Source organism: Trachypithecus francoisi, unplaced genomic scaffold (assembly GCF_009764315.1).
Source record: "Trachypithecus francoisi isolate TF-2019V2 unplaced genomic scaffold, Tfra_2.0 Lachesis_group5, whole genome shotgun sequence".
Lineage (NCBI taxonomy): Eukaryota > Metazoa > Chordata > Mammalia > Primates > Cercopithecidae > Trachypithecus > Trachypithecus francoisi.
In genome coordinates, this window is record NW_022681470.1 from 105,337,835 (window position 1) to 105,355,397 (window position 17,563).

The window sequence follows — 17,563 nt, forward strand, 5'->3', positions numbered from 1 at the left end:
GTCTTCACAATAACCCTGAGTGGTAAGGTTTACTCATGAGGAACCAAAGCTTGGAGCGAATCACCACCCAGCTAGCAGGTGAAGGCGGAGTGACCACCCAGGCTTCCCTCCTGCCACACTGTGTGCTTCCAACATGGACCTGAACCATTAGCCTTGTGTCTGCCTCCTGTTCAACCCTGTGAGCAAGCCTGGATCAGCCTCTGCCTTCCGGTCCATTTGTCCATCTGTCCCTGATTGCATAGGGTGATTGTACTAATTACAAAACACCGGAAAACAGAAAAGTATAATTTTGAAAAGAAAAATTAGCCATAATCTCACGGCCTACAGATATCTACTATTAATAATTTGGTGTATATTTTTTGATCTTTGCCTCATGTCTTCATATTTCCTCTGTCTGTAAACAAAGTCAGGATCTTACTGTTTTATGTGATCTTTTTTCCTGCCCAACTGTCTTTTATGAGCATTTTCCCATGTCTGTGAAAGCATTTCATAGCCACCATTTTTACTGGTTTTGTAACACTCATTGTGCAGATGTACTTCAAAGATTTTTTTTGGAGGGATATGTTAAACACATGGAAGACTTGAAATAATGTAGCTCTAAAAGTATTGTTAGGAAAATAATCACCTTCGGCTGCTGAGGGTTGATATTCACTATAATCTGAAATACATGGAAGGAAGGGCTCCCACCCTCACTAAGATTGCAGATTAGTAGTTGTGTTTGGCTCACATAACTGGGGAAGGGAGAAAACCACAAGCATCACACACAGGCCAGGAATCGGCGGTCACAGTGAGAGCCAGGGGAGCTGTTAGCATCACACAGACAGCAGTGGCAGAGGTCAGCATCTTTCTGTGGCTTATACTTGGAAAAGAAGAGAGTATTAAAGTCCAAACAGGGAAGAGGGTTGGCATATTCTAGAAGCGGGCAGATGCAGGGAACCAAATTGGTAGAGAAACACGTTAAGGGGAGAGAGATTGTGGGAAGGTGGAAATTAATTTCCTTCAGAAAACTTGTATTGAGTCATTTATGCAGGCAATGCATTTGAAGGGGCCAAGGAAAATGTTAACTGGTTAAAAGAGAAGAAAGCAAAAGGAGAGTGAAGAGGGAGGAGGCGTTTCTGAGGAGCTAAATGCCTGATGGTCTCTAGCCATCTTGCCCCTGGCCATGATAAGTTCCATTGCACATTGCCCAGGGCCACCTCCCTTGACACCTTAGCCAGTCACCAGGAGCCTGAGGATACTATGTTTAGACTCTGGAGGAGAAAAGCATGGGATGGGGGGGCGGGGCGGGGGCTCCCCTTGGTCTGTAGTAGGGCTCTCCAATGGCCTTGGAGTTAGAACTGAGGAGTTAAGTGAGTTTGAGTTACCTGTGAACTGATTGAATAGTCCCCACCCGGCCATTTTCTGTTCTCAAGCATGTTCTTGTCCCTGAGAGAGCTGGGCCTGCCACCTGTAGCTGGTTACTGAGCCTCCTGTGCCAGCAGTGCACACTGAGATTCCAGGTGGGTGCAGGAGGCGGGTGCAGAGGGGCTTGGCAGAGCCTCCACAAGAGCAATGGGAAGCCCAGCTTTGTGTTCACCTGTGAGCGACACTAAGCCTATTGGTTGAAAGCCCAGGACCATACTTGGAAAGTGCTCCTATTTGGTCTTCATCCAAGTAGGATCTGATTTGGTATCTCTACTTTGGTTTACATTACATTGGCACCTTTCATGAACATTTCATAAACAGAGCCAAAGGGAGGCCTTTTAGGAGTTAGGGAGTGAATTATTTGTTTAGAACATACCACAGTGAGCCAGAAAAAAAAAAAGCAAAACAGATTCGAGTCTTTTGGCATCTGTGACATGTGACTCACCTGCTTGGGGTCCCTCTCTGTGTACTCTGTGTCTCCCGCCTAAGTGGGGAGGACACTTTGCGTACATCCTCCTGAGACATCTGTGCTCACAAGGAAGGGCCCTTTCAACCTTATCGTCTGTTATTTGGCTTTAATCCTTGGAGAGATATTGATCTCCTTGGGTTCACTGTGTTTTAGGCAATAAGCTACATGCACACAATTTAAATTTAAGTTACCGCATGGGTGTTTTAACTTCCCAGGGCTACCATAACAAATTAGTATAAACTTGATTGTTTAAAACAAAAGAAATGTATTCTCTTGCAGTTCTGCAGGCCAGAAGTCCAAAATCATCATAGCTATGCTCCCCATGAAGACTCTAGGGAAGAATGCTTCCTGGCCTTTGCCAGTTCCTTATGGCCACAGGCATTCTCTGGTTCACTCCTATTTGGGCCTCCATCATTATATGGCCGCTTTCTCTCTGTGTCCCCTCCTGTGCTCATAAGAACAGTAGTTATCTTCGTCTGCTCAGCTACCATAACAAAATACTATAGACTGGGTAGCTTAAACAACAGAAATGTATTTTCTCACAGTCCTAGAGGCTGCAAGTCTGAGGTCAGGGCACCAGCATGGCTGGGTTCTGGTAAGAGCTCTTCTGACCTGCAGATGACGCCGCTTGCTGTGTCCTTGAATAGTCTTTCCTCGGTGTGTGCACCTGGAGAGAGATCTTCTCTCTTCTTCTTATAAGTCACCAATCTTACTGGATTAGGGTCTCAGTCAGCCTTATGACCTCATTTAACTTAAATTACCTCCTGAAAGTCCTACCTCCAAACGTAGTCACATCGTGGCTTAGGAAGTCAGCATATTAATTTGGAGGAGGACCAGTTCAGTTCATAGCACCAGCCACTGGATTTAGGGCCCACCCTAATCCAGTAACACCTCCTCTTAGCTAATTACATCTGCAAAGATGCTATTTCCAAATAATCACATTCTGAGGTTCCCGGTGGACATGCATTTTGGAGGGACACTATTCAGCCACTACAAGGGGTTACAGTGAAAGTAAACATCCCTTCCTCCCAGGATTCCCGCAAGGAACCACGTTACCAGCTTCTTATGAATTCTTCCTCAGATATTTTGTGCAGATATAAACAGATATGTATGTCAAAATAAAATATGTTTTCTGCATACAGTGACATGGACAGTAACATTGTTCTGTACTCTTAACTATTTTTTTGGATCAACTTCCACCTGTAGCACTGCCTATACCTTTTCAATAGGTGCATAGTATCCTATAGTATGGATGTTACTATCATGTGTTTAATGATGGACATTTAGTTTATTTTGAGCAAATAAATTTAAACAACCCCTTCTCTCTTCTTTGTCCCTTGTCCTTCCCCAGATGCTTCCCTGCAGGTGGACACGGTGGTCCCCAATGCCACGGTCTCTGAGAAGGCAGCTTTCCAGCTGGACTGTAGCATCGTGTCCCGCTCCAGCCAGGACTCCCGCTTCGCTGTGGCCTGGTATTCCCTGAGGACTAAATCTGGGGGGAAAAGGAGCAGCCCTGGCCTGGAAGAACAGGAAGAGGAAAGGGGGGAGGAGGAGGAAGAGGAGGAGGACGATGACGACCCAACAGAGCGGATGGCCCTGCTGAGTGTGGGCCCAGATGCTGTCTTTGGCCCAGAGGGCAGTCCCTGGGAGGGCAGACTTCGCTTCCAGAGGCTCTCCCCAGTGCTCTACCGGCTCACAGTGCTGCAGGCAAGCCCTCGAGATACGGGCAACTACTCCTGCCACGTGGAGGAGTGGCTGCCCAGCCCTCAGAAGGAATGGTACCGGTTGACAGAAGAGGAGTCGGCCCCCATCGGCATCCATGTTCTAGATACAAGTGAGTTTCTCAAGTACAGAAGAAGGATGTCACTGTTGGTTCCAGTTGTGTCTGGAAGATAAATGTGAGCTTGATTATGGGTTAATAAACAGGTTTTTTTTTTTTTTTTTTTGAGATGGAGTCTCACTCTGTTGCCCAGGCTGGAGTGCAGTGGTACAATCTCAGCTCACCGCAAGCTTTCACACCATTCTCCTGCCTCAGCCTCCTGAGCAGCTGGGACTACAGGTGCCTGCCACCACACCCAGCTAATTTTATTAACAGTTTTCTTAACTGTCATGGGCATTTGTTAGTAGGATTTGAGATATGGTAGGATTGGATATACTAATTCATATAATTGACCCTTGATTACCCATGCAAAAACAGGGATAGAAATTAAAGTGATAATATACCATATAATCTTTATAATAAACTTCTACCAGATTCAATTTTAGTAAGACTTCGTTATACTAGTATATTGTTAGGTGTTACTTTGTTATTTTTTAGAATATTGGAACTAGTCTTTAGCGAATTAGCAAGTGTTTCAGACTCACAAGGGAAAGGGAAAAAAATGAAGGCTGACTACCTCACAGCCATTATTTCTTTTTTTCCAGTTTCTGGGTCATTGTTATTTTGGAGGGTGCCTAGAGGTTGAGGTGGATCTTGTATGGTTGGGAGGACCAGCCTGGAAAGGCTGTGATACTAGAGGAGAGCTGAGAGGGGATTTGCAGCCACCCAGAATGCAGTTTCCATGATCCTGAGGGACTTCCACTATGAACAGAGACTGGGGGAAGTAATGCTGGCCTGAATTATTTGTTGTAACCATGCATTCTTGGTTGGCTTGCCATCAAAACGTGGACTACATTAGACTAAAAATGGTGTTATAGTAAAGTTAGCCTAGAATGCAGAAAGAAAAAACATTGCTGGAATTTTCAACTTCTTTTTAGTCAGAACACTTTGTCACATAATCTTGATTGGAGTTTTTTAAGTTTGGGCCACTATTTTTTTGGCTTGATCACCCCGTGTTCACATTGTGTTAGACAGAACCATATGAAATTGGAGTTTTGCAGGTCAACAATGGTTGACTATCAGCAGTTTCATACACTTTGGAAATCGAATAAGAGGCAGATTAAATGTCCTTAATAATACTGATGAGCAGCAGCTATTCAGTGGACGGGAAAGCAGGCTGCATCATACATAGACCACCCTGTGATCCACTGAATAACCCACTGCCTCAAAGTGAAAACAAAGCAGTCTAGGCAACATTGTACCCGTTCATTGTGGATGTCCGTAATAATTAAGCTTCATCGAGCACAGAGGTCACCCAGCAGCCTTATTTTACAGAGAAAACAGGGACTCCCAGAGGCTAGGCTCCTGCCAAGGTCTAATGACTTATAGAGCAGCTCTCAACCTGTCTTGGGGCGCCTGGTTTATTCTCTTCCATATCCAGCTGTAACTAATACTGTGTTCTTTGTGGCCACGGACACACTGTGGACGTTTGTAAGTGGTCCATAATGACATTTAATTGATAACATTAATCAGGTAAGTGTCATTTCTGGTAAAACTGCTCTCAGAAGCTGGCAGGAAGGGATTGTGTCATAATCCCAGAGAAGGAAGTTTGTAGCAGAACTAAGTGCAAAGGGGCATGTCAAATCCAACCATGCAGGAGGCTCCGACTAAACCAGAGCGGCTTCTTCACCATCCTAGATGCAGTTGAGTTCACAATCAATAAATTATGTTTCATTATGTGGCTTTCCAAGCAGCAATAATGGCTCTCAATGGAAAATAGAAGCATTGTTTTGTTGGAACGTACAGCCGTAAATTAGGAGAGGTGTCGTGAGAAAAATAATATAAGAGTCGTTTTCCACCATTAGTGGTAGCAGGGGAAAGACAAGGTGGTTTGGGAGTGTCACCAAGGAGCTTCCACTGGGTCAGGCGAGGTCTTCAAAAGGAAATGTGAGCAGTCCAGGTTCTCAGCCCTCATTGTCTTGTCTCTCTCACAATCCTTTTCAGGTCCCACCCTCCAGTCCATCATCTGCTCCAATGATGCACTCTTCTACTTCGTCTTCTTCTACCCTTTCCCCATCTTTGGCATTCTTATCATCACCATCCTGCTGGTGCGTTTCAAGAGCCGGAACTCCAGCAAGAACTCCGATGGGAAGAACGGGGTGCCTCTGCTGTGGATCAAAGAGCCACACCTCAACTACTCCCCCACTTGCCTGGAGCCCCCTGTTCTCAGTATCCACCCAGGGGCCATAGACTAAGCGGGTGATGCCCCAGCGGATGTCGGCCACGGAGAGCTGAGGCTCTCCCTTGCTCTGTGATGGGACAGTTGACAGCACCCAAACTCTGGGGTGCGTGTGTGGAAAGTTGTCAGACTTGAAAAGTGTTCCAAGTTCCTAGTCAGTCACAGAGACAGACTGCCTCTCGGTGGCAGTCTTGGTTGGTTAGCTATTTGCGCGCAAATGTCGTGATCCTGCCGTTATAGATTTCTTGTTTCTGTTTTTAGTAATGTAGTGAGTAGCTCCAGGTGCCACATCTACTCACAGATTTATCTAGTATTCTCAGATAGATGTTACAGGGCTGCTTCTTCTTTGTAATGTACTCTTTTTAAATCCCTTTGGTTTACCCTTTTTGGATTCCTTAATGTGGACGAATTTCTCTTACATACAACTGACAGCAAAAGGAAGGACGAACTTTCTAGTAACAAGGAATCTCTTCCAAGACTTTTTGTTTTTGCACATTTGAAAATGCCACCCATGGATCAAAATATACCCAAACATTTTTTACGTTCTTAACAAGACTTAAGAATTGTGTGTAGTGTGGGCAAAATTTGTATGTTGTCTTTTCCCTCAGCTGGAGTTATTGGAACCACTTTGTAGTCAAGACGGAAGCACTGAATTTTGCTTCAAAGAACTGTGTATGTACAAGAGACATCCTGCATAACCCCATTAGAAGTAGATGGTGCCTGGCCTGTCAGGGAGACAAAAAAGGTTTCATCCCATCCTTGCCAAAAAATAAGAAAACTGTCTTGGAGAATGGGTCAGAAGCCCCAAACGGCACACACTTTACAAATTAAAGTGGGCAGGGGCTGCTTTTAGCAGCCACTGACCTGCAGATTTGTCAAAGCCAGTGACTAGAGAAGGGAGAAAGGCTGGCTGTTGGCTTGCTCTGAGCTGCAAGGGTGGTCTCTAACTGATAACTGTGAGCAGGTGGGCCTTTGTCTTCAGGTGCTTTGCCAAACTCTTAAAGTGCCCAGTGAACTTGGAAGGGGGCCCCTGAGCTGAGCACAGGGCCGAAGCAGCCACGGCAGACACCTGACGGAGGGCACGGGGCTGGCCGACACTAAGTTTGGTGGGACAGTGAGGGGTGGGAGGGGGGCTTCCAGGGCCTGGTGTTGGAGAGTGCAGAGAAATATCTACCTCCCTGGAGGTGTGAAGACTAGGTTTTTCTTCTTCCTTCCAATTAGATTTTCCTTAATGATAGTGATGTCTTCCTTACTCATTTTTCTCTCCCTGCCTCTCACTGCCATAAGAATATCAGCCTGGGGGCAGTCCAGACGCAGCCCTTTGTCATCCTTTCTGTTTGCCTAGTCTCAGCAGACTGTGATCACAAGGCATTGTCTGTGGGGTTTTTCCTTTCCCTTTCTTGATCTCTCCTGTGGTTCTAGGTTGTTTGGTTCATTGTTATCGTGGCTTTTTATTTTAACGCCCCTTGCCCCATGATGGTTGGTGTCACCCTGTTCTTTTACCCTGTTGGGCCAGATGCTTGTCCCTCTTGGGGCATCATCAGTTGCAAATATTTCCTTTTGCTCACTTTATGAAGATGTTCTTATACCCTTGCTTTCCCATATTTTTCTGGCCAAGCATGCCATCTCCCTCACTCTGGGAACTTGCATCCTGAGTCCCAAGGGGGGTCACAATTTGGAAAAGGTCGTCAGGGATTCTGGAACTAAGTCTGATAAGAGATTCCAGTGAAGCCCTGTTCTGAGAACGAGCAGACTGCAGGGGAGGCCGTGGGATTCCCCAGGCCAGTGTCTGTGCTGATCCTTCAAGGAACTGTAGGTGTGCAGGTGGCCTGGGCTGCTCGGCAGATACTTTGCTGATTCCCAGCTGAGGGGAGCACGGCAGCGATTGCTCAGTCATTTTATGACAGACACACAGACCTGCCTTTTCTCCCCCAAATATACCAGTACCCTCCTGTGAGACAGTGTCCAGGCACCACCACCTTAATCCTGCTGTTGCCTGACATGCTGATTCTCATTTATTATGCTGCATCAACACATTAGAGGTACAGGAGCGGCTCAGTCATGAAGAAAGAAGGTCTTTTGCTCCATTTCTTTATTTCAGGGATGTGGGCTTTCAGTGGGAATTTGCTGACTCCTACTTTACAGGCTGAGTCAATGAGGGAAGATGACTGGCGTTTCCCCTGTCTACATGGGAGGATGCCAGAGGGCTGGCTGGGACTAGGATGTATAACTAAGATTTCAGTTTGAATCTGTTCACAGCGATAGCGAAGTAGGTGCTGCACGCAATTAAATGTGTAAAGCAATTGCAGGAAATTTGAAAGGAAAAGAAACCGAAGCCAGTATTTTAATAATTGCTTTTTCTGTGTATTTTGTATTGGGCTGGGGGATAGCATCAAAGGTTGAACTTTTCGAGCTTTCTATGAAAAACCCCAGGACCTTCTTTCTTTGGCCATTTCTGTGGAAATGCGATGTCAGATGGATGGTAATGGTGCCCTCCAGTGGCTGTGAGACCTCATTGCGCATTGTCTACTGGAGCTTTAGTCTTCTGAGACGGAGGAAAACTGCTGAATACTCTCGATTCATCTATGTCTACAATGTTGCATTTATGAAAAACTACACTGTGCTAGGCGCATTCTAGGACATGAATATGACAACACCCTCTTTCACCGGGTGTTTCTGTAGCAAGTTTTCATATTTTCAAACAATGGTTTCTCTGCGTTAATTATTGAAGAAAAAAAACGGTGGGGTAAGAAAACTACCCATGCATGATGTAGAGAGCTGTTGATTTGTTTCTGTTTTTTAAAGGAAAACTATTTGTAAGATGTTGCACTAAAACATTTTATATACACTTCAGAGACCTGTAGTAAATTATGTTGAAAATATGGCTGTTTACATTTACTGTGGTCTTCTATCATTCTTTCCCCCTTACTAACCAGCCCCCTTCCTCTGTGGGACTGTGCTGTGGGAGGCCTACAGTTCTGCCCTTGGCATTGGCCTGCTAGGCTCAAGGTCTGTGAATTGCAGTCTTTATTATTACACCCCATAACCTTTAAATGATAAAAACACCTCTTCCTCAAGACACTTCACTGCCATCTGCTGCAACATACCGTAGTCAATAGACACCTCCACCCCGATGATCAAGGCTATGCTACCGCTAGAGCTGTGCAACACACAACACACTTAGCCCCTGAAAGGCAGGTTCAGAACGTAGATCTTACAACCTGTCGAGTTTTTGTTGGGGGTTGGGGGGTAGAAACTGGATGAGAAGGAGAGCAGGAACACAGGATGGCCATCTCTAGGGCCTCTGCAGCAAGTCCACACCATCCTTTTCCAACTATGAAGTGCTGCCCTGGCCATGAAATGCAGCACGGATTTCCCAGAATGGTGGTAAGAGCAGGAGCTGTGCCTTCTAGTTAAATGAGACTGCACAGCGCACTGGTCTCTGTTTCCTCTTCCAGTGTTGGGAGGGGTTTACACCTGCAAATTGAGAAGAATGTTAGAATGATTAAAGCCATAGCAGTGATACGTGATTAGCCAGAACCCATCTGTAATTCTTCAAAATTCACAGAACATGCAAAAAGGAACTAGATAGTAAGAAGCGGAGGGAGACACTTCTTTTTTTCTTCTTCTTTTTCTAAGTCCAAGACTTTCAAAAGCTTTCGTGTGTGCTTTCCTCTGCTCCCCAGAACCATCAGCTGCATCCTTATCAACTCCTTGCAGCTGCTGGCTTGGCCAGGAGTTGAAAATGTGACTGCCTCTCCCTTGGGTACCCATAATGGTTCCATGTTAAGTCTTATGTATAATTTTTCCTAATTTTTTCCAAATGTTCTTTTTCTCCAGGGAATGTTTTAAAAAGGGAAATAGAGTATTATGGAATAAGATTACCCTTCTATGCCCTTTGTGCAAATCCACCCAGTATTTATATAAATGAAGTGAACATACATTCCCCCATGAGGCATGCAATGAAAATGACAATTTGCATTTATGCAGGATTGGGGCAGTGTTTTGCTCACTACATTCTGGGATTCCTAAGCTTTGTGGGAGTGGTTCCAAGGGTTTGGGAGAAACGAGAGTCAAGACACCAGAGAGTGACATGCTAGGAAGAACAGCCCCGGCCTCTTAAGCAGCCCTCCTTTCTTACTTTCTCATCCATGATTACCTACAGTGACAAGAAGATAAAACTGGACCTTGGAATACTGGTCACAGTGTGAAAGATACATCCACCCCTCCTTTTGATAGCAGGTTCTCAGTATGTAAAGGGAACCTTTTTGGCTGCCTGCCTAACGCATTGCAGGTCCAGCATTCCTGAGCTGCTTTTGATTCATAAAATTAACCAGGCATTTGAGTGCTTCTAAAAGTGCTTGATGGACAGCATTTCTCTCAATGAAAGAGCAGGCACCGCTCCTTGGTCAAAGGAGAGTCCAACCAAGGAAGCCTAATGAGTTATTCCTCATCCAATACCTGGAGACCATGACCTGGGGGCGAGGGGCTTCCCCAGCCCCATGTGACTGGGCTGTTCTTTCCTCAGCCCTGCTCTTAAGAGGGTTAACAGCTCTTACTGGCAGTTCAAAAGTCCCATGATCATATCCCGCTCCTGTATGAAGGGGTAAGAATAGAGGCATTGGACATGGCCTCAGCTGGACTCCAAGTTCTGCCCTTTCCTGTGTGCCCTTAGTAACTTACCTTCTCCAGGCATCAGTTTCCTCATTTGCAAAAACAACAGCAGGAAGATTAAGTGAATCCAAGTAGTGCACTTCACACGGGGCCTGCTCAATAGATGTTTGCTGTCGTATCACTTCCCAGCTCAAAAACTTTCTGTGACTCCCCAGTGTCTGAAGGTCTGACCCCAATCCTGCCTTTCTAAGTTGGCCTGAGTTCCTACCAGCCCAGGGCAGAGAACACTTGATGTCCTCACATTTTATGTTACACATTGCACCTGCCTTGTGTTCCCAGTATCTACAGATGGTAGGGAGTATCTCGAGATAGCAGGTTTGTGGTAGAGGGCATTGGTCCCAGAAGTTTCACTGATAGAGATAACCTTTTAAGATTTTATGGCTAACTTAAGAAATAATTCATATCTCTTTGCAATATGGTTCAAGTGTCTTCAGTGACTTTGAGTCCCCACCTGGGGATAATGGAGGTGAAGCAGCAAGAAAGCATATTCCCACTCAGTTTCACAGCCTGCACTATGTGTTGGTGGTTATTTGGGCAGCAGGGAGTCCTGTTCATGGAAATGAATTCCTGCTCACATCATAACTAAGAGTTCTGTGAACTCCTTCGGCTGGGCAGGGACAACTCTGGTGCTTCTGTCTGCAAGAAAGCGGACAGACAGGGAGGCTGATGTGAGGAGTTGGTTCTGGGAATAAAGTCATTTGTTCTGGGATATAGGGATGTGAGGGGAGGGCCAGCTCAATCCAGACTGATGAAGGAGGGAAAGTGATGAGTGACTGCCGCAGCTTGGGCTGGATGGATGTGGGGAGGCTGGGCAGTGAGGGAGATGTGGATCTGACATCAGCCTGAGGGAAAGTCCACGGTTGAGATGGGGGAAGAGAGAGAGGAATCTGAGAAGGGAGAAACCAAAGGCTGGAAATCCCAGCTCCGGGGATACCGGAGTGTGGGGACGGGGGAGGCCTGCCCTAGGTAACCCTACGCCTACTAACAGTTGTCCAAAATGCTCTCTTTCCTTGATATGTTTGAGGAAAAGTGGTTCACAAAGTGGTTCAAAGAGGCCGTCTGATGCGGGATCCCACAGCGCTGAAGGGATGAGGGGCCCCAGGTGCTCCCGCCCGTCCCCCTGCCTCCTCCGGTGGCTCTCCGGGAGCGACAGCCCCGTCCAGCCACCGAGCGGCCTTCAGCACGCTCCAAACGCTAAGGGGAAGCGCGGGAGGTGCGGGAGGAAGGCAGAGAAACCTGGTTTTTAAAACGCAAGTCACTTTCAAGGACATAATTTCTTACTTAAAAATAGCGTATGGAATGGCGGTGGAATGCCGGGAGGGACCGAACTGGGGGACTGGACGGCGCCCCGGGGACACAGGAAGGAGACGCGCAGAGCCGAGCCCAGGAGCGCGCCTGGGGAGTGGAAGCGGGAACACGAATGCGGCGGCGCCGCCGAGGGTGGGGGAGGAAGGGCCGGGAAGGGTGGGGGAGGAAGGGCCGGGGCGGGCCGCGGGCTGCCAGTCCCGGGCGGGGCGGAGCCCTACTTCTGGCCGCCCGCGTAGGCGGTGCTTGAACTTGGGGCTGCTTGTGGCTGGGTACTTGCGCAGAGGCCGGCCCGACGAGTCATGGTTGCTGGGAGCGACGCGGGGCGAACCCTGGGGGTCCTCGGCGTGGTCTGCCTGCTGCGCTGCTTCGGTGAGTGAAGCCTGCTCCAGGGGCCCCGCGCCGGCCGGCGGGTACTGGGCAGCGCCCAGGCTGGGTGGACGCGCCGGGCTCGAGGCGGGTGCAGATCAGGGACCGGGTGGGGACGGGTCGCTGTGGGCCGGGAACAACTCAGCCGTGGGAGCCTTTTCAGGAAGAGAAAGTTGTTATTTCATCGCCAGTGTCCCTCATGGAGTCAGCAAGGAACTGTGGCCTTAGGGAAGGACCGGCTCCGGTCCGCTCGCCTCTCCTGCGGGGCCCGCGCGCCCCCACTCCCGCCCTCCCCCTCCCGAGCTCCAGTGACCAAGTTCCTTCCCCGGCCTCCCCAGTAACGTCTCTGAGCGCTTCCGCGGACTGCAAAACTTCTTCCCAGCCGTGAACGCGCCCGGGACAGGGTGCGGGCGCGGATGCCACCTTCTTGAGGGCGACGCCCGCTGCCCTCCGCGCGCAGTGCAGTCCCCGCCCACGCCGCGTCCGGCGTATCAGCAGAGAGGACTTTTCAGTCGCCCCACAGCGAGGAGCGGGAAGCAAGTAGGAAGCCCAGTCAGCGTCGGCCTCACGTTGAGATTCTTAAGTGGTGCGACTTAAGAATCTCCTTTTTCCTCCCCTCAAATCCTAAAAACTAGTGTCAGAGCTGGTTCCATCCTCTCCGTGTGTTGTCAGCCAAGTCGTCACAACAACCACAAGAAATAGGTCCCTTTCTCCCCATTTTTGTCTCCCCATCCTCCTTCACCCTCCACACACTGGCCCCAGTCAGGCGTAGCCAAACCCCTGGAGTACAGCAGTAACCTCCCAGGGAGTTCACCTGTACTTGAGGGGTTCTCATGACTGGCTCCTGCACCCCACTGCCAGCCTTCCGGGCCGTCCATCCATTTGCTCAGCGTCCACTGCCTGCCCGGGAGGTGTGTGCGTGCATCTATGGAAGACAGCCAAAGGGAAGGGGTTGAGATAGACTCGTAAGTACCTGCACGATCAGGTAAAGAAGTCAGTGTCAGGCCTGGGCTGGGCGTGGTGGCTCACACCTGTCATCCTAGCACTTTGGGAAGCTGAGGCGGGTGGATCACTTGAGGCCAGGAATTGGAGACCAGCAGGGCCAACACGGTGAAAGATCGGCTCTACAAAAAAATACACAAATCAGCTGAGCGTGGTGGCGATAACCTATAGTCCCAGCTACTTGGAGGGCTGAGGTGGGAGAATCACCTGAGTCCTGGAGGATGCAGTGAGCTGTGATTGTGCCACTGAACTCCAGCCTGGGTGACAGAATATAACCGTGTCTCAAAAAAAAAAGGTGCTCTGTGGGAGTACAGAGGGAAGAGGAAGGCAGTCTCTTGTGAAATCAAGTGTCTTTTTTGAAGCAGTCTTCATGGGAGGGAGGATATTTGAGCCCAGCCTTCAAGGACTGGTGATGGGTGGACATGTGATAATGTGGGAAAAGATTGCTGAGTGTCCCCTTAGGGAGTCTGGATTCTCTTCTCTGAGCTGAGAGAGCTGCTCTTAGGCCTTACAGAATCAGGACCATGAGCCTGGGAAGAAGAATCTGTTAGCAACAAAGAGGAAGGCTGCAGTCAGGAGGAATTGGAGGCAGGGAGGCCAGGAGGCCAGGGTGGACTACTATCACAGGGCCCAGATAGCTCTGGGGAGTTCATGTGCGGGTGGCTGGGGAAAGGAAGAAGAGATACACACAGGGATTAATTGAATGGATAGGGTAACTTTCCTCCAGGCAAGCTGGTCCCTCATTCCCTGGCAACTTGGGTCACTGCTGCCTGTACCTGTGTTCTCCCTTCCACTGCAAACCCAGTTTGCCCAAGCTCCACCTCCAACAGAAGATTATTTGAACTGTCCCTTCCTGGTGGTCTCTCTCACCTAATTCATGTATTCATTCAGAAGTCATTTGATTCAGCAAGCATGTATTTATAAACTGTTCTACATAGGCCTTAAACTAAAGACAAGACTGAAGGGGTATATCCCCTTTTGGGGACCCAAGCCTGCCTCGCTAGGGAAGCTGCAAATGCAGTGATTAACAGCATCAGCTGTAGGGTCAGATGCCTAGCTTTGGATCCTGGCCCCATTCCTCACCTGAGTCATGAACTTGTGTGAGTTCCCTAACTTCTGTTCACTTCAGTACCTTCACTTTTGAAGAGAGCACCACTCACATGAGGGAAAGGATAATAATAAACCCACTTCATAGAATTACTGGCAACATCAGTCATTCAATAAATATTTACTGAGTATCAATTGTGTGTTAAGCACTGCATAATAGACGGGGGATACAGTAAGGTACGCACAGTTCCCTGCCTTTTTGAAGCTCACCTTATAGTGAGGGAGAGAGACAGTAAGTAAATGAGTAAAAACATGGATGCTGGATGGTGATAAAAGTAAACATTTACTAGTATAGAGATGAGTAAAGCAAAGAAAGGGGGGATAGTAGTCGTTAATATTTCAATTTGGGTTTTTTTTTAAATTTTGGAACAATTAAAATCTTTAGGACAGTTGCAAAATTAGTACAGTGAATATTTGCATACTTCCTCCTTGAATCACCAGTTAACTGTCACATTAGTTTTTTTTTTTTTGTACACACACATCTATTATTTTTGTCAAACCATTTGAGAGTTTCAGACCTCATGACACCTCACCTGTAATTCTTCAGCATATGTCTCGTAAGAACAATAGCATTCTCCAACAAGTCACAGAATCATCATGGTCTGGAAATGTGGCATTGATACAATACTGTTTCCTGGTAGAGAACCCAGAAGCCAGTCTTGCACCACATACTTCATTTGGTAATCATGCCTTTTGAACCCCCTTTAACCTAAAACTGTTGCTTTTTTTTTTTTTTTTTTTTTTTTGGTACTTTATGACATCATCATTTTTGAAGTGTCTGGGCTGGTTGCTTTACCAAATGTCCCTTGGATGTGGATTTCCTGCTTGTTTCCTCATGATCAGATTCTGGTTGTAACTCTTTGTAGCAGGAATACTACATAGTTACGTTGGGTTCTTCTCAGTGTGTCACATCGGGAAGCAGATGTGGTCTGTTTGTCACATTATTGGAGATGTTAACTTTGACTATTTGGTTGAAGTAAAGTTTACCAGATTTCTCCATTGTAGAGGCACCATTTTATCTTTGTAAGTAATAAGTAATGTGTTAAGTGATGTTTTGAGGTTGAGTGAATATCCTGTTCTCCAGCCACTCTTCATTCAGTGGTTTTAGTATCCTATGGTGATTCTTCTCAGAATCCATTATCACTAAAATATTTTATTTAATTTTTTGAGACAGGGTCTCACTCTGTCACCCAGGCTGGAGTACAGGGGTGCTATGACAGCTAACTCCAGCCTCAGCCTCTGAGGCTCAAACAATTCTCCCACCTCAGACTTCTGAGTAGCCAGGACTACAGGTACATGCCACCATGCTTGGCTAATTTTTTCTTATTTTTTTGTAGAAACAGGGTTTCCCTATGTTGCCCAGACTGGTCTTAAACTCCTGGGCTCAAGTGATCCTCCCTCCTTGGCCTACCAAAGTGCTGAGATTACAGGCGGGAGCCACCACATCCAGCCACTAAAATATTTTCAAATGGTAATTTTCTTTCCTCCCTCCCTTTCTTCCTCCCTCTCTCCCTCCCTTCCATCCTTCCTCCCTTCCATCCTTCCTCCCTTCCCTTCCCATCCCTTCTTTCCTTCTTTGCTTGATTTTCTTTTCTCTATTCTTTTGAGACACAGTCTCACTCTGTTGCCCAGGCTAGAGTACAGTGACACAATTATGGCTAACTGCAGCCTTGATCTCCCACATTCAAGCGATCCTCCCACCTCAGTTTCCAAGTAGCTGGAACTACAGGGACATATCTTCATGTCCAGCTAATTTTTTTGTATTTTTTATAGAGATGGGGTTTCACCATGTTGCCCAGGCTGGTCTCGAACTCCTGGGCTCAAGCAGTCCTCCCGAGCCAGTTTCCCAAAGTGTCAGTATTATAGGCATAAGCCACCCAGCAATTTTCTATTCTGTTTTTCTATGTATATTTATTGGTTTACATTATTCATAAGGAATATCTTTTGCACACACATCCTCTCTTTTTTTTCTTTTATTTTAGAAGGTTGTATGGACTCATGGATTCTTTTTTAAATATGACATTCCTGTCATCCATTTTGATGCTCAGCGACCCCACATTTGACAAGCAGGAACCCCTTCAAGCTTCAGAGTCCTTTTGCTGTGTTCCTGTTTGATTTTAAACACTTCCTAACTTTCTGGCACAGAAAGATGTTCTGGACTCATTTTGTAGTGTTCCTGCCTCAGCCTTCAAATCATTAGGTTCCCTGGGGTTCTTTTAGTGAGAGATGGTATTTAGAAATCAAGTTCTGGGTGCTAGGTGTGCCCACAGGTCCTGGCGCCATTGCTTCTCAGCCTTGTCAGTTTTCAAAGTTAAGAAATGAAGTTTTTACAAAGTCAGGAGTTCACCCTGATACCTTTAACACTAATAATCTTACTGCTCAGTTCTTCTCCCTCTTCTGCTTTTCCATGTTTGCATCTCTTTACTCCCACAGTGAGAACTCTGTTCTTAGTAGCATCAGTATATTTTCCTAATCTACGTTAAACCCCAAATCATTTTACAGTTGTTATACCAATCTACTACCAACTACAAACTTACTAAATACAGTTAAAGATTTCTTTACAGTTCCTTTTATTTTTCATTACAGATTGTCTCCAGCTTAGCAATGGTTTGACTTAAGATTTTTCAACTCTACAATGAGTTTTTCAAGATATAACTCCATAATAAGGAAAATCTGTATATCCCAGTGAAGATGTATGCAATACCATATTCAAAAGTTACTTGAATTCTGGCCAGGTGCAATGACTCATGACTGTAATCCCAGCACTTTGGGAGGTTGAGGTGGGCGGATCATGAGGTCAGGAGATTGAGACCATACTGGCTAATGCAGTGAAACCCTGTCTCTACTAAAAATAAAAAAATTAGCCGGGCGTGGTGGCACACGCCTGTAATTCCAGCTACCTAGAAGGCTGAGGCAGGAGAATGGCCTGAACCGGGAGGCAGAGACTGCAGTGAGCTGAGATCACCACACTGCACTCCAGCCTGACAGAGTGAGACTCCATCTCAAAAAAAAAAAAAAAAAAAAAAAGTTATTTGGATCCTTTTTTTTTTCTAACTACCCTTCTTAAGGTAACACTCTATGTATTTTTTTGTATCTCATTTTTTCACTTAACCATACATCTGGGAAATCATTCCCCATCACTTGATAGAGATCATCCTCATTCTTTTTCACAACT

The 17,563-nt window shown here is 46.7% G+C and overlaps 2 protein-coding genes and 1 long non-coding RNA gene across 6 annotated transcripts in view; 2 read left to right on the top strand and 1 right to left on the bottom strand.

The window, feature by feature from the left end:
• The window catches only part of IGSF3 (immunoglobulin superfamily member 3), a 94,250-nt gene extending 85,435 nt beyond the window's left edge, over positions 1-8,815 (top strand). The window contains exons 11-12 of one of the 2 annotated variants that reach the window (XM_033199078.1): positions 3,225-3,707; positions 5,697-8,815. In XM_033199078.1, the coding sequence (XP_033054969.1) occupies positions 3,225-3,707; positions 5,697-5,947 (734 nt within the window). In that variant the 3' untranslated portion in view covers positions 5,948-8,815. The remainder of the gene's footprint in view (positions 1-3,224; positions 3,708-5,696) is intronic. The other variant, XM_033199079.1, reaches the window with a different exon arrangement.
• On the bottom strand, positions 7,336-12,267 carry LOC117076076. Of its 2 annotated transcripts, XR_004434226.1 has the most exons (3): positions 12,132-12,267; positions 11,887-12,000; positions 7,336-9,408 (listed from the first exon to the last, which is right to left on the bottom strand). It is a non-coding gene; the product is annotated as an uncharacterized LOC117076076 (long non-coding RNA). The 2 variants fall into 2 exon arrangements; XR_004434225.1 differs by lacking the exon at positions 12,132-12,267 and having other exon boundaries at positions 11,887-12,101.
• CD58 (CD58 molecule) overlaps positions 12,092-17,563 on the top strand; it is a 59,157-nt gene continuing 53,685 nt past the window's right edge. For both annotated transcript variants that reach the window (XM_033199082.1, XM_033199083.1), the window contains exon 1: positions 12,092-12,282. In XM_033199082.1, the coding sequence (XP_033054973.1) occupies positions 12,213-12,282 (70 nt within the window). In that variant the 5' untranslated portion in view covers positions 12,092-12,212. The remainder of the gene's footprint in view (positions 12,283-17,563) is intronic.